Raw genomic sequence first — 24,927 nt, 5'->3', positions numbered from 1 at the left:
GGGACACAGGAAAGGGAGGAGATTGAATGCATTGGATTACTGTACGAACGGCGTCAACACCAACCATGGCGTAACTCAGGAGCCAGGTAGGAAAGAAGGTTAGAAGAAAAGGCTGTGGACTGAAACCAAGAAGAAATGAGATCAGGAGCAGAGTCATCCTCTTCAGCATCAGGTGGCGCCACCTTCTGTCTCGGAGGCTAAACTGACTGATTAGTTGAATTTGATTTATTTATTGATTGTTGTGTGGCACCCTTTTCCCTATATAGTGCACTACTTTAGACCAAAGCCCTAAGGGGAGTAGGGTGCCATTTGGGACAAATACTCATTCCTGGAGAAGAGGATGGAGGAACACGACACCGTTCTCTGAAAGGAGATGGAGGAACACGACACCGTTCTCTGAAAGGAGACGGAGGAACACGACACCGTCCTGTGAAAGGAGATGGAGGAACACGACACCGTCCTCTGAAAGGAGACGGAGGAACACGACACCGTCCTGTGAAAGGAGATGGAGGAACACGACACCGTTCTCTGAAAGGAGAAGGAGGAACACGACACTGTTCTGTGAAAGGAAGGAGAGGACTAAAAGGAGAGGAAGACCAGGAGAGAGGAGTGAAAATACCTCCATATTCTCATTTATTCTCCTCTGAGCCCCTACTGAACTCATTTGGACAGATGGTGTGTGTGTGTGTGTGTGTGTGTGTGTGTGTGTGTGTGTGTGTGTGTGTGTGTGTGTGTGTGTGTGTGTGTGTGTGTGTGTGTGTGTGTGTGTGTGTGTGTGTGTGTGTGTGTGTGTGTGTGTGTGTGTGTGTGTGTGTGTGTGTGTGTGTGTGTGTGTGTGTGTGTGTGTGTGTGTGTGTGTGTGTGTGTGTGTGTGTGTGTGTGTGTGTGTGTGTGTGTGTGTGTGTGTGTGTGTGTGTGTGTGTGTGTGTGTGTGTGTGTGTGTGTGTGTGTGTGTGTGTGTGTGTGTGTGTGTGTGTGTGTGTGTGTGTGTGTGTGTGTGTGTGTGTGTGTGTGTGTGTGTGTGTGTGTGTGTGTGTGTGTGTGTGTGTGTGTGTGTGTGTGTGTGTGTGTGTGTGTGTGTGTGTGTGTGTGTGTGTGTGTGTGTGTGTGTGTGTGTGTGTGTGTGTGTGTGTGTGTGTGTGTGTGTGTGTGTGTGTGTGTGTGTGTGTGTGTGTGTGTGTGTGTGTGTGTGTGTGTGTGTGTGTGTGTGTGTGTGTGTGTGTGTGTGTGTGTGTGTGTGTGTGTGTGTGTGTGTGTGTGTGTGTGTGTGTGTGTGTGTGTGTGTGTGTGTGTGTGTGTGTGTGTGTGTGTGTGTGTGTGTGTGTGTGTTTTCTTCTGTGCCATGTCTGTATCTCTGCAGGTTATCGTGTGAGAGAGAGACCAGACCTCAGCTCTGCTGGATCACAAAGGGGGTGCATCACGATAACATCTCCTTTCTCCTGAAGTGTACACTCGTTCACTACTTCCCACAAATCTAAAAGCATTGGATTGGGAGAGCCGTAGTGGGAGTTTCCACCATGTTTCTGATACCAGTCATTTCCTTATTCAACCAGTGACAGGAAGTGAAGACACGGTGGAGGAAGGAGAGATAATTGGCATGTACAGTAGCCAGGGATGGTATTCATCTCCCTGTTTATCCTGTAGAACTCTCTACCCTTCATGTGCTTTACATGTGACAGAGTACAATTCTAAGTTAACTATTTATTCAAGTTTATATTATATTAATGAAATAGTTTTTTGTTGTTGTCAATGACTGATGTTTACATTCGGCATCCTATTCCCTACATACTGTCTATGGACGCTGGTCAAAAGTAGTAGGGAATATGATGCTGTTTGAGGCGATCATGCTGGGGGGGGGCAGAGAACCTGCTGTCTTGATTTCCAAAGACCCTCAACCCCCTGTTGTCATGACATCAGACATGTTGTTCTGTTCGGGGCTCCATCTCAATACTCTAAAGAGGCTTGTCTTCCCCTCTCCTCTTGCTTCCTCCGGGAAAGGAGCTTAATAACAGGGATACATAGGCAATGAGACCTGCTAGCATGCTAGCAGATAGCGCAACGCCTGGAAGTCTATGGGTAACGCTAGTTAGCATCGGTTCGCAAAACTACCTGCAGCACACCATGTGTGTCTTGGAGTCCTTCTTGGGTGGGCAGAGCTGACACCTCTTCCTCTTACTTGCCCCGGTGGCGGGGGCAGCGAGTGGGGCAGCGGCGGGCCCCACGCGCTGTTGATCACGAGCCGCCGTAGCACTCTGTAGGACTTTGACAAGTGCTGACGCCTCTTCAGTGAGGGGGAGATGCTGCCTTCTTTGGATCAGCGGCTTCACAAGTGCCTTTCCCAGCTGCTCCAGGAACACCCTGCGCTTGTTCCGCTTGCGAGGCATCCAGTCAGGCTTGATCTCTCGCCATATGACAAAGGCGTTGTAGGAGGACACGTCGAGGATGTTGTGGAAGACGAGCAGGGGCCAGCGGGCAGTCATCCGTCTGCAGCTGTAGGTGCTGACCACCTTGTCTAGGTTGTCCACGCCGCCCTTGTTGCAGTTGTAGTCTAGGATGAGGGCCGGTTTCCTGTCGCAGCGATCGCTAATGTGGCCCTCTGTGTGCAGCGTGCTCAAAAGTAGCACGTTCTTGTTTCTCTTTGCCAGGTAGGACACCAGAGTGGTGGTGGGCGTGAAACCTGGAGGACAGGACCTGTCTGCCCTGGACTCGAGCAGCGCGGGCGGGAGCTCGGCCTTGTTCTTTCTCACCGTGCCCACCATGGTGAGGTTCCTCTCGAGGAGCCGCTGGCCCAGTTCGTAGGAGGTGAAGAAGTTGTCGCAGTTGACGTTGCGACTGCTCAGTCCCGTTGTCAGATCGAGGACAACGCGCATCCCCTGGTTCTTCTCGGGGCCTCCGCTGGCCGCCTTGCTGGTGTACACTTGCATCTTCCAAGCGTAGCTGGACTTGGCATCGCAGGCCACCCACGACTTGATGCCTTATTTCGCCGGCTTGCTGGGGATGTACTGACGGAAAGGACAGCAGCCTTTTGGAAAGTTGCTCGTCCACCGTCACGTCGGGCCCCGGGTTGTAGAGGGCCGGCAGCCGCGCCTCCCACAGGTCCCGGACCTCCCGTATGGCTGCGAGTTTGTCCGTGGCGAGTCTGGCGGGTCTCGACTGGCGGTCGTTGAATCGCAGCAGCCTCGAGTACCTGTGAAAGACCTTGAGCGGCATGGTGGCTCGGAACACGGTCCTGCCGCTCTCTGCGTCCCACAGGCTTGCCGCGGCCTCGCCTCGGGACCTGTAGACGCCCGCTAGGATCAGCAGCCCTACGTAGGCGCGCAGATCCGTGGCGTCCATGGGTCGCCAGCCGTCGCCGTATTTTCTGGCCCCGTGCAGGTTCGTCATTTCCACAATTATCCTTTCTATCGCCGGTGTGACAAAAAGGTGGAAGGCAGACTCGATGTCGCGGGCCTGGGTCGCGGCATAGGCCGTGGGGCCCGGAGTCTGGTCCGGCCCGGCGTGGCAGATTGCGAGGGCCCCGCGGTGGTGGCCGTAGGCCACGGGGGACCACTTGATTTTGCCATTTTTCGACAGCAACGGCGTCTCCCGTTGGTCCGGGGCCGAGGAGATCTCTTCCTCGCGTCGGTCCTCGGGCGCTTCCTCGGGCGCTTCCTCGGGCTCTTCCTCAGAAGAGGGAGAAGAAGCATCGTCGACCTCGCGGCGCTCGGGGTTGTATTCCTCCCCGTCTTCGTCTTCCGAAACCTCTTCCTCCTCCTCCTGGCAATCTGAGTCTTCTTGGTCCACGCTGGACAAGATCTGTTCTAGAACCTGCGCGGCCGTAAAACATACAGCCATGGCCGCTCGGCTCCACTGATCGGGTCCGCTGAACGGTGGGGAAGAGGGCACTTGGCACGGGTGGGGAGCCGGTCACTTTGTGTGTGTGTGTGTGTGTGTGTGTGAATGCCGCTGACAATATTAGTATCCTCTCTACGTAGGGCCGGCCGGCCGGCTTATGCGGGAGACCGAGACCCGAAAATGCATGAGGCTCGCTTGCGCGCTTGTGTGTAGCCGTGTGCAGTTGACCCACCCCACCACTCGGCTGCTCTCTAGCACACAGCGAAGCACGTATGGACCTGTGTAGCGGCTGGCTGGGTCGCTCTGACCCACGAGCGCAGAGCGCAGAGCGGGGGGAGCCGGGCACAACCTCGCCACACTCGCAGACACTCTACAGAGCACAGAGCGCGAGCCCTGGATACACAGGGCCTGGGTCGCTCTGACCCACGAGCGCAGAGAGCAGAGCACAACTATAACACTTGGCTGCTCTCTAGCACACAGCGGGGCATGTCCGGACCTGTGTAGTGGCTGGCTGGGTCCCTCTGACCCAAGAGCGCAGAGCGGGGAGCCAGGCACAGCCTTGCCACACTCGCAGACACTCTACTACACTCAACGGCACACGCCTCGCCAGTGGCTGGCAGGTTCGCTCTGACCCGTGAGCGCAGAGAGCAGAGCGCAGAGCGGGGGAGCCGGGCACAATCTCGCCACACTCGCAGACTCTCTACTACACTCAACGGCACACACCTCGCCAGTGGCTGGCAGGTTCGCTCTGACCCGTGAGTGCAGAGAGCAGAGCGCAGAGCGGGGGAGCCGGGCACAACCTCGCCACACTCGCAGACTCTCTACTACACTCAACGGCACACGCCTCGCCAGTGGCTGGCAGGTTCGCTCTGACCCGTGAGCGCAGAGAGCAGAGCGCAGAGCGGGGGAGCCGGGCACAACCTCGCCACACTCGCAGACTCTCTACTACACTCAACGGCACACGCCTCGCCAGTGGCTGGCACAGTCGCTCTGACTCGCCAGCGCAGAGTGGGAGCCCTGGAAACACAGGGCCTGGGTCGCTCTGACCCGCGAGCACAGAAAGGGGAGCCCTCCACACACAGGACCTGGGTCACCCTGACCCCAGGACCACGGGAGGGTTAAGGAAAAGAAGTGAGGAGAGGAGCTTGAGGAGAGGAGGCGAGGAAGCCTCTGTAGACTATTGAGATGCAACCCTATGACTGTGGTCTACTGCCACCCACAGGCTACATCCCAAATGGAATCCTATTCTATATATACTACTGTTGACCTGAAAACTATGGGCCCTTTTCCCTATATTGTACATTACTTGACCAGAGTCCTACCTTGTACAGTCAGTAGCCGGTTAGACAGTCAGTAACATTATAGACAGGATCACTGGGTCTGGATGTAACATTATAGACAGGATCACTGGGTCTGGATGTAACATAGACAGGATCACTGGGTCTGAATGTTACATTATAGACAGGATCACTGGGTCTGGATGTAACAGACAGGATCACTGGGTCTGGATGTAACAGACAGGATCACTGGGTCTGGATGTAACAGACAGGATCACTGGGTCTGGATGTAACAGACAGGATCACTGGGTCTGGATGTAACAGACAGGATCACTGGGTCTGGATGTAACATTATAGACAGGATCACTGGGTCTGGATGTTACATTATAGACAGGATCACTGGGTCTGGATGTTACATTATAGACAGGATCACTGGGTCTGGATGTTACATTATAGACAGGATCACTGGGTCTGGATGTGACAGACAGGATCACTGGGTCTGGATGTGACAGACAGGATCACTGGGTCTGGATGTAACAGACAGGATCACTGGGTCTGGATGTAACAGACAGGATCACTGGGTCTGGATGTAACATAGACAGGATCACTGGGTCTGGATGTAACAGACAGGATCACTGGGTCTAGATGTAACAGACAGGATCACTGGGTCTGGATGTAACATTATAGACAGGATCACTGGGTCTGGCTGTAACAGACAGGATCACTGGGTCTGGATGTAACAGACAGGATCACTGGGTCTAGATGTAACAGACAGGATCACTGGGTCTGGATGTAACATTATAGACAGGATCACTGGGTCTGGATGTAACACATGTACAGTCAGCGATGTCACATGACCTTTAAAAGGCCTTGATCTTCTCACTTTTGACCTCAAGAGTATACATGGCTACGATTGGCAAAACCCCAAAGAACATTGAGCCAGTGAGACGTCTGGTCCTGAGGCACCCTCTCCGCAGGGCGGGGCCAACAAGCAGGCCAGGCTGTCTGGTTTCAACACACCCTAAAAGGCCTTTCACTGCTGGGACCAACCGACATGGCTAACCTTCAATGAAATACGCTCTTGTGTGATGAGCAACCTTGCTTGGGCTTTAGCTCAACAGGCTAACACAGTTTTGCAGCGCACAGTCGACCCAGGTTCAAACCCACACTGACCTCAGAAAAAAACACTGTTGCTTAGTTACCTCTTGTGTCCATGGGAACGATTCAACTTTTAATTTACAGTTTCAGTCGCAGACATTTTTAAAAGGTAGACTGAGCTAAATGACGTGACGCCACGAGCAGCACCCGCAGATATTGAGATGAGCGAGATGCAACACTTCTCTCTCACACCAGTCACACAATCTGCGCATGTGCACAGGTTTGCTTCACGCTGTTCACAGCCCGGTAGCCAGGGGACCAAAACAGCGGACAAGTTGAGCATCACGCTTCAACACTCTTAAGTTTGAGCCGCTGTGCCGTTTACTTTCTGCATGTACGTCATATTGCTGAGTCTACCTTTAAATTAAACGTATTTAATAAAATATTCCACAGATGTTTTTTATGATGTACAATAGCTATTTTAGTATGAATTATTTAAAAAATAAAAATACAAAAAATGTAAATAAATATGTATTTTGTGACGTTATATGTTTTTTAAAGTACAGTTTATAACACTAAGTTATGGAAAAGTGTCTAACAAAATGGAAGGAGAAAAGGGCTTTGTATTAGTTCCAATGGCTCCATATTCCCTATATAGTACCCTACTGTTGACCAGGACGTATAGGGAGGGCTCTGATTGAAAGTAGTATGCTGTATAGGGAATCATTTGGGTTCGCAGACTCAGTACTACAAGTCACGTGACTGTTTTAAAGAGCCCTGTAAGATGTTATGATAACGTTGTGACTATGTTGTCTGGCCGTTATGATAGTGGTGACATGACATCAGCTCAACGTTGGTTAGCCTCTCTTTCTTTCTCTCAGTAATGTTTTTGCTCTACAGTCTCTACATCGCTCTACTCTCTTTTGGTCTTCCTTTCTGCACTCTCCCCTCTCTCTTCCTCCCCCTCCTCTCTTTGCCACCCACACCCTCCCTCTTTCTCTGATGGGGTGGTGGGCTGTGCCTTAGCTGTTCTCTTGTCTAAGGGCTCTAATTCAATCTATATCGCTGAAGTTCAGCGTTTACAGTGCGATTGAAATGTAAAGGCTATGTTCGTTAGCTGAGACTGCATTCCCGGTAAATTCTGTACATGTTGGCTCAATCAGGAAATGATCTTCACGTTTCTATGGAGCAATCTGTAAGGCTTCGGCTTCAGACTGACTAGAGCCCTCAGGGTTTGGGATTCAATCAAAGACGCATTCCGTCTGCGGAGAAAGCATTTGTGATAAACGCTACGAATGTTGTGGCTCAAGCGTATTTGACCTGTAAAAGTTAAAGTTACAGTGAGCTTGTGGACAACGCGGCCGGAGTTCATTCTCAACCTTCTGTCTGTGACAAACAAACACTTCTGATGTTGTTGATGCCTTCTGGATTCACTTGTGGTTGGTGTCTACATTTTGAAATAAATTAAGGAAATAAGACCGTTTGTCATCTTGATTTCAGTCAGTCAGTCAGCCAATCAGTGAGCCAGTTATTTAATCAGTCAGTAAGTCAGTTATGTAATCAGTCAGCCAGACAGTTATTTAATCAGTCAGTCAGTTATTTAATCAGCCAGTTAGTTATTTAATCAGTCAGTCAGACAGTCAGTTATTTAATCAGTCAGTCAGACAGTCAGTTATTTAATCAGTCAGTCAGCCAGTCAGTTATTTAATCAGCCAGTCAGCCAGTCAGTTATTTAATCAACCAGTCAGACAGTCAGTTATTTAATCAGTCAGTCAGACAGTCAGTTATTTAATCAGTCAGTCAGACAGTCAGTTATTTAATAAGTCAGCCAGTAAATTATTTAATCAGTCAGTCAGACAGTCAGTTATTTAATCAGTCAGCCAGTAAATTATTTAATCAGTCAGACAGTCAGTTATTTAATCAGTCAGTCAGCCAGTCAGTTATTTAATCAGCCAGTCAGTTATGTAATCAGTCAGCCAGTCAGTTATTTAATCAGCCAGCCAGTCAGTTATTTAATCAGCCAGCCAGTCAGTTATTTAATCAGTCAGTCAAACAGCCAGTTATTTAATCAGTCAGTCAGTAATTTAATCAGTCAGTCAGTCATTTAATCAGCCAGTCAGTTATTTAATCAGTCAGTCAGTTATTTAATCAGTCAGTCAGTAATTTAATCAGTCATTCAGTCATTTAATCAGCCAGTCAGTTATTTAATCAATCAGTCAGTCAGTCAGTTATTTAATCAGCCAGCCAGACAGTCAGTTATTTAATCAGTCAGTCAGTTAGTCCTTTTCTTATGTCGTGTTGAGTCTCTACATCTCGTTCACCCAACCAGACAATGTTTCAAGATAACAGGTTTGTTCTGACATCAAGTTGACATGTTCACACGAGCACCAAGGCAGGCACACACACAGGCACACACACACACGCACACACACACACACACACACACACACACTGAATGGGTGACTCCACTGTGTAGACGGACATGTTGGTCCTTTGAAGAGCTCTCACCAGTGTCTCCTATACACCTGTCAGTTAAGACTATGATCACAGGACAGATGAAAGGATTTTAACTTCAAAGAGGGCGAGCCACAACCGGTCACTGGTCTTAGGGAGAGAGAACACATGCAGAAATACTACTTCTCTCCTGAAGTGTACACTCCTTCCCACACATCTAAATGGCAAATGGGCTAGTGGGAGTTTCCACTATGTTTCTGATACCAGTCATCTCCTTTCAAACCAGGGAAGTGAACAAGTGCACACTTCAGGAGATGTTATTGGGACGGACGACAGGAGGGACGGACGCTGCCTCACTAACTCATTCACTAGGGGAACAAGAGGTCTGAGCGCACGCACGCACACACACACACACACACAGTGACTAGTGTAAACTCTGATGTGGTAGTCTGTGGTAGACAAGGCTCACATCACTGTCTGTCATTATCATCTTTTCAGGAGCAAGCTAATGGTACACTACTTCTAGTGGGACCACACCCTTTACTAGACTCCTAGTGGAGGACACACCCTTTACTAGACTCCTAGTGGGACCACACCCTTTACTAGACTCCTAGTGGGGGACACACCCTTTACTAGACTCCTAGTGGGACCACACCCTTCGCTAGACTCCTAGTGGGACCACACCCTTCGCTAGACTCCTAGTGGGACCACACCCTTTACTAGACTCCTAGTGGGGGACACACCCTTTACTAGACTCCTAGTGGGGCCACACCCTTCGCTAGACTCCTAGTGGGACCACACCCTTTACTAGACTCCTAGTGGGACCACAACCTTTACTAGACTCCTAGTGGGACCACACCCTTTACTAGACTCCTAGTGGGACCACACCCTTTACTAGACTCCTATTGGGGGGGGGGGGGGGGGGACACACCCTTTACTAGACTCCTAGTGGGGGGACACACCCTTTACTAGACTCCTAGTGGGACCACACCCTTTACTAGACTCCTAGTGGGGGAGGCACACCCTTTACTAGACTCCTAGTGGGGGGAAACACCCTTTACTAGACTCCTAGTGGGACCACACCCTTTACTAGACTCCTAGTGGGACCACACCCTTTACTAGACTCCTAGTGGGGCCACACCCTTTACTAGACTCCTAGTGGGGCCACACCCTTTACTAGACTCCTAGTGGGGCCACACCCTTTACTAGACTCCTAGTGGGGCCACACCCTTTACTAGACTCCTAGTGGGGCCACACCCTTTACTAGACTCCTAGTGGGGCCACACCCTTTACTAGACTCCTAGTGGGACCACACCCTTTACTAGACTCCTATTGGGACCACACCCTTTACTAGACTCCTAGTGGGGACACACCCTTTACTAGACTCCTAGTGGGGGGGCAACATCCTTTACTAGACTCCTAGTGGTGGGACCACACCCTTTACTAGACTCCTAGTGGGGGGACCACACCTTTACTAGACTCCTAGTGGGGGGACACACCCTTTACTAGACTCCTAGTGGGGGGACACACCCTTTACTAGACTCCTAGTGGGGACACACCCTTTACTAGACTGCTAGTGGGACCACACCCTTTACTAGACTCCTAGTGGGGACACACCCTTTACTAGACTCTGAGTGGGGGGGCAACATCCTTTACTAGACTCCTAGTGGTGGGACCACACCCTTTACTAGACTCCTAGTGGGGGGACCACACCCTTTACTAGACTCCTAGTGGGGGGACACACCCTTTACTAGACTCCTAGTGGGGGGACACACCCTTTACTAGACTCCTAGTGGGGGGACCACACCCTTTACTGGACTCCTAGTGGGGGGACCACACCCTTTACTGGACTCCTAGTGGGGGGACCACACCCTTTACTAGACTCCTAGTGGGACCACACCCTTTACTAGACTCCTAGTGGGGGGACACACCCTTTACTAGACTCCTAGTGGGGGGACACACCCTTTACTAGACTCATAGTGGGGCCACACCCTTTACTAGACTCCTAGTGGGGGGGACACACCCTTTACTAGACTCCTAGTGGGGGGACCACACCCTTTACCAGACTCCTAGTGGGACCACACCCTTTACTAGACTCATAGTGGGGCCACACCCTTTACTAGACTCCTAGTGGGGGGACACCCTTTACTAGACTCCTAGTGGGGGGACAACACCCTTTACTAGACTCCTAGTGGGACCACACCCTTTACTAGACTCCCAGTGAGACCACACCCTTTACTAGACTCCTAGTGGGGCCACACCCTTTACTAGACTCCTAGTGGGACCACACCCTTTACTAGACTCCCAGTGGGGGGACACACCCTTTACTAGACTCCTAGTGGGACCACATCCTTTACTAGACTCCCAGTGGGGGGACACACCCTTTACTAGACTCCTAGTGGGGGACACACACCCTTTACGAGTTTTAGATAACCTGACTACGTTTCTCTCCAGAGTGAACTCCCTGGTGGAGTTTTAGATAACCTGACTACGTTTCTCTCCAGAGTGAACTCCCTGGTGGAGTTTTAGATAACCTGACAACGGTTTCTCTCCAGAGTGAACTCCCTGGTTGAGTTTTAGATAAACTGACGTTTCTCTCCAGAGTGAACTCCCTGGTGGAGTTTTAGATAACCTGACTACGTTTCTCTCCAGAGTGAACTCCCTGGTTGAGTTTTAGATAAACTGACGTTTCTCTCCAGAGTGAACTCCCTGGTGGAGTTTTAGATAACCTGACTACGTTTCTCTCCCGAGTGAACTCCCTGGTGGAGTTTTAGATAACCTGACTACGTTTCTCTCCAGAGTGAACTCCCTGGTGGAGTTTTAGATAACCTGACAACGTTTCTCTCCAGAGTGAACTCCCTGGTGGAGTTTTAGATAACCTGACTACGTTTCTCTCCAGAGTGAACTCCCTGGTGGAGTTTTAGATAACCTGACTACGTTTCTCTCCAGAGTGAACTCCCTGGTGGAGTTTTAGATAACCTGACTACGTTTCTCTCCAGAGTGAACTCCCTGGTGGAGTTTTAGATAACCTGACTACGTTTCTCTCCAGAGTGAACTCCCTGGTGGAGTTTTAGATAACCTGACTACGTTTCTCTCCAGAGTGAACTCCCTGGGGGAGTTTTAGATAACCTGACAACGTTTCTCTCCAGAGTGAACTCCCTGGTGGAGTTTTAGATAACCTGACGTTTCTCTCCAGAGTGAACTCCCTGGTGGAGTTTTAGATAAAAATCCACATCACTATTGTGTTGTCAGGTTGCGAACGATTCTTTATTTGTGAACGACTCATTTTACGGACTCGTTTTTCTGAGTGACTCGTTCATTTTAGTTGTTCGGTAGACCTGCTGGCTGCATTGAGTCCTACTATAGGATTGGCTCCTCCTCCTCTTCCGGCTCCAGAGAAGTGCTCTGACCAACAGCTGTCTGTCATATACCCAGGCAGGAAAAAGATACGCCTGCAGAGAGCGCAGTGAACAGAAAGACATGTTTAGATCTGATCATTTTTGCACCATGCGTTCAGTTAATACAGTTATTTATTTAACTAGGCAGGTCAGTTAATTAAGAACAAATTCTTATTTACAATAACGGCCTACCGGGGAACAGTGGGTTAACTGCCTTGTTCAGGGGAACAGTGGGTTAACTGCCTTGTTCAGGGGAACAGTGGGTTAACTACCTTGTTCAGGGGAACAGTGGGTTAACTGCCTTGTTCAGGGGAACAGTGGGTTAACTGCCTTGTTCAGGGGAACAGTGGGTTAACTACCTTGTTCAGGGGCAGAACGACAGATTTTTACCTTGTTGGCTGGGGGATTCGATCTTGCAACCTTCCGGTTACTAGTCCAACACTCTAACCACTAGGCTACCTGCCGCCCCTACACTCTAACCACTAGGCTACCTGCCGCCCAAACACTCTAACCACTAGGCTACCTGCCGCCCAAACACTCTAACCACTAGACTACCTGCCGCCCCTACACTCTAGCCACTAGACTACCTGCCGCCCCTACACTCTAACCACTAGACTACCTGCCGCCCCTACACTCTAACCACTAGGCTACCTGCCGCCCCTACACTCTAACCACTAGGCTACCTGCCGCCCCTACACTCTAACCACTAGACTACCTGCCACCTCTACACTCTAACCACTAGACTACCTGCCGCCCCTACACCCTAACCACTAGACTACCTGCCACCTCTACACTCTAACCACTAGACTACCTGCCGCCCCTACACTCTAACCACTAGACTACCTGCCACCCCTACACTCTAACCACTAGGCTACCTGCCGCCCCTACACTCTAACCACTAGACTACCTGCCGCCCAAACACTCTAACCACTAGGCTACCTGCCGCCCCTACACTCTAACCACTAGACTACCTGCCGCCCCTACACTCTAACCACTAGACTACCTGCTGCCTCTACACTCTAACCACTAGGCTACCTGCCGCCCCTACACTCTAACCACTAGGCTACCTGCCGCCCCTACACTCTAACCACTAGGCTACCTGCCGCCCCTACACTCTAACCACTAGGCTACCTGCCGCCCCTACACTCTAACCACTAGACTACCTGCCGCCCCTACACTCTAACCACTAGACTACCTGCTGCCTCTACACTCTAACCACTAGACTACCTGCCGCCCCTACACTCTAACCACTAGGCTACCTGCCGCCCCTACACTCTAACCACTAGACTACCTGCCGCCCCTACACTCTAACCACTAGACTACCTGCCGCCCCTACACTCTAACCACTAGACTACCTGCTGCCTCTACACTCTAACCACTAGGCTACCTGCCGCCCCTACACTCTAACCACTAGACTACCCTGCCGCCCCTACACTCTAACCACTAGACTACCTGCCGCCCCTACACTCTAACCACTAGGCTACCTGCCGCCCCTACACTCTAACCACTAGACTACCTGCTGCCTCTACACTCTAACCACTAGGCTACCTGCCGCCCCTACACTCTAACCACTAGGCTTCCTGCCGCTCCTGGACTCATTAACAATTTAATGTTATGATGATACACAGCTCGTAGAACCAAAACACACCACCGCCTCTGCTCAACAAACTGGAACACAAATCGATTTGGGGGTGCTGCAGTTTGTGAATTATTTAGTGCATATTAACCCTCACAGCCGTCAAGCCTCTGTAACGACTCGACGGAACGCCTTGGCAATCTAGTCAGGCCGTACCTAGACCTCCTTCCACAAGGTATCAATAAATAATATCCTCTGTATGTATGGCAACCGCAAATGTACATTGCTTAAAGCCACTTTTACAAATGACGACGCCAATAAGCCCCTTATTGTGAACGAGAGGCTTATAGAATCATTTCATCATTCACCTGTAGGGGGGGTCCTGCGTGCTCTGGGCATTACTGCAAGAAATTAGTCGAAAGAGGAGTTTTTTTTATTTATTTAAATGAGTCAAAGATCAGAGTCTGTAAAAAGAGCCAAACTTCCCATCACTACAATGCAAAATATTTCCCACAAACAGAACACTGGTGGGGTTTCTCTCCAGTGTGAATTTTCTGGTGAACTTTAAGAGAACCCAACGACATAAAGAAATCTCCACAAACAGAACACGGATGCCTTCTTTCTTCATGTGTGGTCCTCATGTGGTCTCTCAGGGTTTTCATCGTTGGGAAGCGTTTGCCACAATCGCTGCAGAGGCACGATGGATTCTCTGATTGGTCGGTCTCTGGTTTCTCTCCCAAGTAAATATGTTTTAGTTCATTTGATGACATAAGGGAACTGACACAAAGAGGACACTTATATGGATTCTCTCCTTTGTGAGTTCTCATATGCCTCGTCAGAACCATCTTGTTTTGGAAACATTTGCCACACGCTTTGCAGGTATATGATTTCTCCCCTGTGTGCATTCTCATGTGCAGTCTCAGGCTAATGTTATGAAGGAAACATTTGCTACATTCTTTGCAGCTATTAGATTTCTCCCCTGTGTGCGTCATCATGTGTTTAACCAGGAGAGATTTGATGGGAAAACGTTTGTTGCATTGAGTACATCCGTGAAGATTCTCTCCACCACTGTGAGTCATCATATGCAGTCTCAGGCTAATTTTATGACGGAAACATTTACCACATTCCTGGCAACAAAACGATTTCTCTCCTGTGTGGATTTTCATGTGCATTTTCAGGTTACTGTTAACAGAAAAACATTTGCCACATTCTTCGCAGCTGTACGGTTTCACCCCTGTGTGAGTTCTCATGTGCAGTCTCAGGCTAATGTTATGACTGAAACATCTGTCACATTCTCTACAGCTAAAAGGTTTCTCCCCTGTGTGCGTTCTCATGTGTTTAACCAGGTCTGACTTGACAGGGAAGCGTTTGTTGCATTGTGTGCAGCCGTGCGGTTTCTCTCCACTGTGAGTTCTCTCGTGGCGTTTTAGAATGGTTGTTGAAGTAAAGCACTTTTCACACACGCAACACTTAAAAGGTTTCTCCCCTGTGTGAGTCCTCACGTGCTCTTCTAAGCCCGTCTTTGTCCTGTAACACTTGACACAATCATTGCAGCAATACGATTTCTCTTCGGTGTGAATTTTCTTGTGTTGTTTAAGGTTGTACTTTGATTTAAAGTGTTTTCCACATGTCGGACACTGAAACGGTTTCTCTCCCGTGTGAATTCTCTGGTGAATCTCTAGCTCTTTCGCTGATTTAAAGTGTTTTCCACATGTCGGACACTGAAACGGTTTCTCTCCCGTGTGAATTCTCTGGTGAATCTCTAGCTCTTTCGCTGATTTAAAGTGTTTTTCACATGTTGGACACTGAAACGGTTTCTCTCCCGTGTGAATTCTCTGGTGAATCTCTAGCTCTTTCGCTGATTTAAAGTGTTTTCCACATGTCGGACACTGAAACGGTTTCTCTCCCGTGTGAATTCTCTGGTGAATCTCTAGCTCTTTCGCTGATTTAAAGTGTTTTCCACATGTCGGACACTGACTGGATTTCTCTACGTTGTGGCATCTCATATGAGTTTTCAGATGGTTTGGCAGTTTAAAACGTTTACTGCACACGTGGCACGTAGGCGATTCCTCCTCTGTGTGATTCTTCATATGTTTCTTCCATTGTTGCAACAAGTTAAATGATTGGCCACATTTCTTGCAGTGATGATTATTTTCAGTTGAGTGAATTCTCTGATGCGTTTTTAAACCGCCTCGTGTCTTATAGCGTTTACTGCACACAGGACATTTGAACGGCTTCTTATTTGTGTGAGACTTTAACGGTTCTTTCAGATCACTGGTTGTCTTGGCCTCAGTGCAGACTTGAGAGCTTTGTCGTTTCTCTGCCTGTGTCCTCCTTGATTTGAGGGTCTTTAACACAGGCTCCTCGCTCTCATCCTCATCCACACTTACAATGATTTCACTGTGAGCTGCAGAACAGTCTGGATTTACTGCAGAGAGGAGCAGAGAGTCACTGGTTGGTTCTGATACTCTGTAGTCCTCTCCATTAGGTTCTGTTTGGATCTGTTCAGTTGTGTTGGTGGGTAGAGAGTCCCTCTCTCTCTCTCTGTCCTGATCAGAGTACTTTTCCACACAGGGAGGAGCAGTAAATATGAACTCTACAACATCTGTGGAATCAGACTCAAGTCTGTGAAGCTGCTCTTCCTCCTGACTCGTCCCGAGTTCCTCCTGTTCCTCTTTAATCTGTGAGGGCTCTGTGTCCTGCTGCCCCAGACTGGGGCTCCACTCCTGCTCACAGTGCTGCTGCTCAGGGGGAACCTCCTCTTCAGGGACAGTTAGCTGCTGGGGATCTGGAGAGAAGGAGACGGAATAATTAGCCAGTTAGACAAAGACATTTCATATTTATCCAAATACACTCGTGTGTCTACGCTCTGCTGAGGCTAGAGGGATATCATACAGCATATAGTAGTGAATCTAGCTGGGAGGTTGGCTGCTCTTTGCTTTGGCCACAATGAGAAATGCCAATGGATGAAAGGCCTTAGCTAGATATCTACTTACGTTAGGCTACATCACATCCCAGAGGGCTTAGCTAGATATCTACTTACATTAGGCTACATCACATCCCAGAGGGCTGATCTACTTACATTAGGCTACATCACATCCCAGAGGGCTTAGCTAGATATCTACTTACATTAGGCTACATTACATCCCAGAGGGCTTAGCTACTTACATTAGGCTACATTACATCCCAGAGGGCTGAGCTACTTACATTAGGCTACATTACATCCCAGAGAGCTTAGCTACTTACATTAGGCTACATTACATCCCAGAGGGCTGAGCTACTTACATTAGGCTACATTACATCCCAGAGGGCTTAGCTAGATATCTACTTACATTAGGCTGCATCACATCCCAGAGGGCTTAGCTACTTACATTAGGCTACATTACATCCCAGAGGGCTGAGCTACTTACATTAGGCTACATTACATCCCAGAGGGCTTAGCTAGATATCTACTTACATTAGGCTACATCACATCCCAGAGGGCTTAGTTAGATATCTACTTACATTAGGCTGCATCACATCCCAGAGGGCTTAGCTAGATATCTACTTACATTAGGCTACATCACATCCCAGAGGGCTTAGCTAGATATCTACTTACATTAGGCTACATCACATCCCAGAGGGCTTAGCTACTTACATTTGGCTACATCACATCCCAGAGGGCTTAGCTACTTACATTAGGCTACATCACATCCCAGAGGGCTTAGCTAGATATCTACTTACATTAGGCTACATCACATCCCAGAGGGCTTAGCTACTTACATTTGGCTACATCACATCCCAGAGGGCTTAGCTACTTACATTTGGCTACATCACATCCCAGAGGGCTTAGCTACTTACATTTGGCTACATCACATCCCAGAGGGCTTAGCTACTTGCATTAGTCTACATCACATCCCAGAGGGCTTAGCTACTTACATTAGGCTACATTACATCCCAGAGTTCTTAGCTACTTACATTAGGCTACATTACATCCCAGAGGGCTTAGCTAGATATCTACTTACATTAGGCTACATCACATCCCAGAGGGCTTAGCTAGATATCTACTTACATTAGGCTACATTACATCCCAGAGGGCTTAGCTAGATATCTACTTACATTAGGCTACATTACATCCCAGAGGGCTTAGCTACTTACATTAGGCTACATTACATCCCAGAGGGCTTAGCTACTTACATTAGGCTACATCAATCCCAGAGGGCTTAGCTACTTACATTAGGCTACATTACATCCCAGAGGGCTTAGCTAGACATCTACTTACATTAGGCTACATTACATCCCAGAGTTCTTAGCTACTTACATTAGGCTACATTACATCCCAGAGGGCTTAGCTACTTACATTAGGCTACATCACATCCCAGAGGGCTTAGCTACTTACATTAGGCTACATCACATCCCAGAGGGCTTAGCTACTTACATTAGGCTACATCACATCCCAGAGGGCTTAGCTACTTACATTAGGCTACATTACATCCCAGAGGGCTTAGCTAGATATCTACTTACATTAGGCTACATCACATCCCAGAGGGCTTAGCTACTTACATTAGGCTACATCACATCCCAGAGGGCTTAGCTACTTACATTAGGCTACATCACATCCCAGAGGGCTTAGCTACTTACATTAGGCTACATCACATCCCAGATGCCTTAGCTACTTACATTAGGCTACTTTACATCCCAGAGGGCTTAGCTAGATATCTACTTACATTAGGCTACATCACATCCCAGAGGGTTTAGCTAGATATCTACTTACATTAGGCTACATTACATCCCAGCGGGCTTAGCTAGACATCTACTTACATTATTAGGCTACATCACATCCCAGAGGGCTTAGCTAGAGATCTACTTACATTAGGCTACATTACATCCCAGAGGGCTTAGCTAGATATCTACTTACATTAGGCTACATTACATCCCAGAGGGCTTAGCTAGATATCTACTTACATTAGGCTACATCACATTACTCTTATATGTGGTTGACCAGCAACACACCACCCTGCATCCCACTGCTGGTTTACCACTCAAGCTAAGCAGGGTCGGTCCTGGTCGGTCCCTGGATGGGAGACCAGCTGGAAGTGGTGTTGGAGGAACAAGGGGAGGCACTGTTTCCTCTCGTCTAAAAAAAAAAAATCCCGATGCCCCAAGGCAGTGATTGGGGACATTGCCCTGTGTAGGGTGCTGTCTCCAAGCCCACCGCCACAGGAAATGGAATTGTATTTAATTAACGTCTGGCTTCCCGCGGACTGTTCAGGTTTTTTTGCAAGGCAATTCAAAGCAACACTCGAGTAAATACGCCAATGCCAATTTGAATAGACAAAGCCATCGATCACGTGACACCATTCATTCCTATGTGAAGACTCAATAGCGCATTTGAAGCCGGTTATGATGGCTTCTCATGTGGGAAACGTATGTAGACTAATGCCTCGTTTAAAACTGGGAACTCGGAAATATCCCGACTTCAGTGCGTTCAAAACAACTGGGAACTCAGGAAAAAAACGAGCTCAGATTGGGGGGAAAAAATAAAAACGATTTTTTTTAACGGTCATCCATTTCTAGAGCTCCGACTTTCCGATCATGATTTGAACTCGTATTTTCCGAGTTCCCATTTGCTTTGAACGCGGCATTAAGATGCGACGTTTTCAGCTACTCCAGAGAGTGAAGTTGCAGGCTAGCTCAGTGGTGCGCCCTCTCATTGAGTTTGTCAAGCTGAAGTTCAACTGGGGTACTGCAGGCTGCCATTACCTACTAAATTGTCCTTAACTTGTGTGTACATCTGGAGTAATGGGTTTTCGAAATGTGTTTATTTATACGAGGATTGGCATGTGGATGAGAGCGAGGAACCTGTGTTAAAGACCCTCAAATCAAGGAGGACACAGGCAGAGAAACGACAAAAGCTCTCAAGTCTGCACTGAGGCCAAGAAAACCAGTGAGCTGAAAAAACCATTGAACTCTCACATTTCGAAATGTGTTTATTTACACGAAGATCGGCATTTTCCTATTCACAATAATGGGTTGTCTTGTTTTCAGCTAACAATGCCGGCAGTACCGCGGGCGGCCTTGAAGTCCGTGCGGTGGCTTCCCTGGGAGAGGCATTCGTTCTCCCCTGAAATACACCGGCGTTGCTTTAAAAACAGCTCATTCTAGTCATGCTGTGGGCTAAACTAGCTGCCCCTCTTTGGTGGTTATTTGTTACCCGTGTAAACCACCCCCCCCTCGCTCTCTTTCAAGACCTATCTACGAACCTGCTCCCAACTCCAGAAGAAGCCTCCGTAGACGTTCAATCTCCTGCTTTGAACTAGAGAGCTCTTGTTCAATCGTCGTTTCCACCGCCGCCATTATCTCAACAGTCACTGCTGCTAGTGGCTCCTGGTACTGAGCTATCCACCTTTCCTCTATCCCAAATATGTTCACGGCTGCCGATATTAATCGCTTGGCTATAAACACAGTCAACAACTGTGGTTTCGACATTTTGAAGAAACATTTATCTTGAGACTGTCGTCTATGGGCTTCTTCTTCTTTAAGGTTTACAGACTACATCCTAAAATGTCCAATGCCGCCACCTACTGGGTGGCGTAAAAACTGATACTTTAACCAAAAAATAAAATAATTATATTTTCAGTACCAGTCAAAAGTTTGGACACACCTACTCATTCAAGGGTTTTTCTTTATTTATTTTTTACAATTTTCTACATTGTAGAATAATAGTGAAGACATCAGAACTATGAAATAACACATATGGTATCATGTAGTAACCAAAAAAGTGTTAAACAAATAATATATTTTAGATTCATCAAAGTAGCCACCCTTTGCCTTGATGACAGCTTTGCACACTCTTGACATTCTCTCAACCAGCTTCATGAGGTAGTCACCTGGAATGGATTTAAATTAACAGTTGTGCTTTGTTAAAAGTGCATTTCTGGAATTTCTTTCCTTCTTAATGTGTTTGAGCCAGTCTGTTGTGTTGTGACAAGGTATGGGTGGTATACAGAAGATAGCCCGATTTGGTAAAAGACCCAAGTCCATATTATGGCAAGAACAGCTCAAATAAGCAAAGAGAAATGACAGCCCATCATTACTTTAAGACATGGTGAGTCGTTATGGGAAATTTCAAGAACTTTGAAAGTTTCTTCAAGTGCAGTCGCAAAAACCATCAAGCGCTATGATGAAACTGGCTCTCATGAGGACCTATTAAATAATACAAATAAGACAACTAGATTTAGCTTTTAAGTATTACTTACTAAAGAATTTCTAAATAAAACAAATTAAATGGATTTTAACACACTTGTGTGAAATCCTATGCCACTGTGATTATTATTATTTGACCCTGCTGGTCATCTATGAACATTTGAACATCTTGGTCATGTTCTGTTATAATCTCCACCCGGCACAGGCAGAAGAAGACTGGCCACCCCACATAGCCTGGTTCCTCTCTACCCAGTACAGCCAGAAGAGGACAGGCCACCCCTCAGAGCCTGGTTCCTCTCTAGGTTTCTTCCTAGGTTCCTGACTTTCTAGGGAGTTTTTCCTAGCCACCGTGCTTCTACATCTGCATTGCTTGCTGTTTGGTGTTTTAGGCTGGATTTCTGTACAGCACTTTGTGACATCAGCTGATGTACGAAGGCCTTTATAAATACATTTTATTGATCATCTTCTACCGAGGTAACTGTTGCCCCTTTTCTAAAAACAAAGTTTTGTGAAATAACAAAAAAAAGTGTAAACTGTAGATATTTATTTCCATTTATAGTTTATTGGCCTACGCATAACCTTCATCCACATACCATTTATTTTCCAAACATTGCTTTCTTGTGTCAGCAATTAGACATTGATCTTAGGGGAGGGCTAGTTACCCCCCAGTACCCTAGGTAATAAACTGCGCTGCCTGTTGAATGCACAGACTAGAACAGAAACTAGACATTATAATAGCCTATCTAATAGACCCAATGAAATGAGAGATTAATAGCCTATCTAGTAGACCCAATGAAATGAGAGATTAATAGCCTATCTAATAGACCCAATGAAATGAGAGATTAATAGCCTATCTAATAGACCCAATGAAATGAGAGATTAATAGCCTATCTAGTAGACCCAATGAAATGAGAGATTAATAGCCTATCTAATAGACCCAATGAAATGAGAGATTAATAGCCTATCTAATAGACCCAATGAAATGAGAGATTAATAGCCTATCTAATAGACCCAATGAAATGAGAGATTAATAGCCTATCTAATAGACCCAATGAAATGAGAGATTAATAGCCTATCTAGTAGACCCAATGAAATGAGAGATTAATAGCCTATCTAGTAGACCCAATGAAATGAGAGATTAATAGCCTATCTAATAGACCCAATGAAATGAGAGATTAATAGCCTATCTAGTAGACCCAATGAAATGAGAGATTAATAGCCTATCTAATAGACCCAATGAAATGAGAGATTAATAGCCTATCTAATAGACCCAATGAAATGAGAGATTAATAGCCTATCTAGTAGACCCAATGAAATGAGAGATTAATAGCCTATCTAATAGACCCAATGAAATGAGAGATTAATAGCCTATCTAATAGACCCAATGAAATGAGAGATTAATAGCCTATCTAGTAGACCCAATGAAATGAGAGATTAATAGCCTATCTAGTAGACCCAATGAAATGAGAGATTAATAGCCTATCTAGTAGACCCAATGAAATGAGAGATTAATAGCCTATCTAGTAGACCCAATGAAATGAGAGATTAATAGCCTATCTAATAGACCCAATGAAATGAGAGATTAATAGCCTATCTAATAGACCCAATGAAATGAGAGATTAATAGCCTATCTAATAGACCCAATGAAATGAGAGATTAATAGCCTATCTAGTAGACCCAATGAAATGAGAGATTAATAGCCTATCTAATAGACCCAATGAAATGAGAGATTAATAGCCTATCTAATAGACCCAATGAAATGAGAGATTAATAGCCTATCTAATAGACCCAATGAAATGAGAGATTAATAGCCTATCTAATAGACCCAATGAAATGAGAGATTAATAGCCTATCTAATAGACCCAATGAAATGAGAGATTAATAGCCTATCTAATAGACCCAATGAAATGAGAGATTAATAGCCTATCTAATAGACCCAATGAAATGAGAGATTAATAGCCTATCTAATAGACCCAATGAAATGAGAGATTAATAGCCTATCTAATAGACCCAATGAAATGAGAGATTAATAGCCTATCTAGTAGACCCAATGAAATGAGAGATTAATAGCCTATCTAATAGACCCAATGAAATGAGAGATTAATAGCCTATCTAGTAGACCCAATGAAATGAGAGATTAATAGCCTATCTAGTAGACCCAATGAAATGAGAGATTAATAGCCTATCTAGTAGACCCAATGAAATGAGAGATTAATAGCCTATCTAATAGACCCAATGAAATGAGAGATTAATAGCCTATCTAATAGACCCAATGAAATGAGAGATTAATAGCCTATCTAGTAGACCCAATGAAATGAGAGATTAATAGCCTATCTAATAGACCCAATGAAATGAGAGATTAATAGCCTATCTAATAGACCCAATGAAATGAGAGATTAATAGCCTATCTAGTAGACCCAATGAAATGAGAGATTAATAGCCTATCTAGTAGACCCAATGAAATGAGAGATTAATAGCCTATCTAATAGACCCAATGAAATGAGAGATTAATAGCCTATCTAATAGACCCAATGAAATGAGAGATTAATAGCCTATCTAGTAGACCCAATGAAATGAGAGATTAATAGCCTATCTAATAGACCCAATGAAATGAGAGATTAATAGCCTATCTAATAGACCCAATGAAATGAGAGATTAATAGCCTATCTAGTAGACCCAATGAAATGAGAGATTAATAGCCTATCTAGTAGACCCAATGAAATGAGAGATTAATAGCCTATCTAATAGACCCAATGAAATGAGAGATTAATAGCCTATCTAGTAGACCCAATGAAATGAGAGATTAATAGCCTATCTAATAGACCCAATGAAATGAGAGATTAATAGCCTATCTAATAGACCCAATGAAATGAGAGATTAATAGCCTATCTAGTAGACCCAATGAAATGAGAGATTAATAGCCTATCTAATAGACCCAATGAAATGAGAGATTAATAGCCTATCTAATAGACCCAATGAAATGAGAGATTAATAGCCTATCTAGTAGACCCAATGAAATGAGAGATTAATAGCCTATCTAATAGACCCAATGAAATGAGAGATTAATAGCCTATCCAATAGACCCAATGAAATGAGAGATTAATAGCCTATCTAGTAGACCCAATGAAATGAGAGATTAATAGCCTATCTAGTAGACCCAATGAAATGAGAGATTAATAGCCTATCTAGTAGACCCAATGAAATGAGAGATTAATAGCCTATCTAATAGACCCAATGAAATGAGAGATTAATAGCCTATCTAGTAGACCCAATGAAATGAGAGATTAATAGCCTATCTAGTAGACCCAATGAAATGAGAGATTAATAGCCTATCTAATAGACCCAATGAAATGAGAGATTAATAGCCTATCTAATAGACCCAATGAAATGAGAGATTAATAGCCTATCTAATAGACCCAATGAAATGAGAGATTAATAGCCTATCTAGTAGACCCAATGAAATGAGAGATTAATAGCCTATCTAGTAGACCCAATGAAATGAGAGATTAATAGCCTATCTAGTAGACCCAATGAAATGAGAGATTAATAGCCTATCTAGTAGACCCAATGAAATGAGAGATTAATAGCCTATCTAGTAGACCCAATGAAATGAGAGATTAATAGCCTATCTAGTAGACCCAATGAAATGAGAGATTAATAGCCTATCTAGTAGACCCAATGAAATGAGAGATTAATAGCCTATCTAGTAGACCCAATGAAATGAGAGATTAATAGCCTATCTAGTAGACCCAATGAAATGAGAGATTAATAGCCTATCTAGTAGACCCAATGAAATGAGAGATTAATAGCCTATCTAGTAGACCCAATGAAATGAGAGATTAATAGCCTATCTAGTAGACCCAATGAAATGAGAGATTAATAGCCTATCTAGTAGACCCAATGAAATGAGAGATTAATAGCCTATCTAGTAGACCCAATGAAATGAGAGATTAATAGCCTATCTAGTAGACCCAATGAAATGAGAGATTAATAGCCTATCTAGTAGACCCAATGAAATGAGAGATTAATAGCCTATCTAGTAGACCCAATGAAATGAGAGATTAATAGCCTATCTAGTAGACCCAATGAAATGAGAGATTAATAG

General features: G+C 46.1%; 1 protein-coding gene and 1 pseudogene across 1 annotated transcript; both read right to left on the bottom strand.

The window, feature by feature from the left end:
- Positions 1–288: 288 nt before the first annotated feature.
- LOC139405217 (uncharacterized) lies at positions 289–6,612 on the bottom strand (annotated as a pseudogene).
- A 7,446-nt stretch (positions 6,613–14,058) lies between these two features.
- LOC139405229 (zinc finger protein 271-like) lies at positions 14,059–20,166 on the bottom strand. The gene is made up of 2 exons (XM_071147665.1): positions 19,880–20,166; positions 14,059–16,425 (listed from the first exon to the last, which is right to left on the bottom strand). The coding sequence occupies exons 1-2, from the start codon at positions 20,103–20,105 to the stop codon at positions 14,129–14,131; spliced, it is 2,523 nt and encodes an 840-aa protein (XP_071003766.1). The 5' UTR covers positions 20,106–20,166; the 3' UTR covers positions 14,059–14,128.
- Between the last annotated feature and the right edge of the window lie 4,761 nt (positions 20,167–24,927).

This window comes from Oncorhynchus clarkii, unplaced genomic scaffold, assembly GCF_045791955.1.
Source record: "Oncorhynchus clarkii lewisi isolate Uvic-CL-2024 unplaced genomic scaffold, UVic_Ocla_1.0 unplaced_contig_3130_pilon_pilon, whole genome shotgun sequence".
Taxonomy (NCBI): Eukaryota; Metazoa; Chordata; class Actinopteri; order Salmoniformes; family Salmonidae; genus Oncorhynchus; species Oncorhynchus clarkii.
Note: the sequence above shows the minus strand (reverse complement) of the source record. Positions and strands in the feature narration are given on the sequence as shown.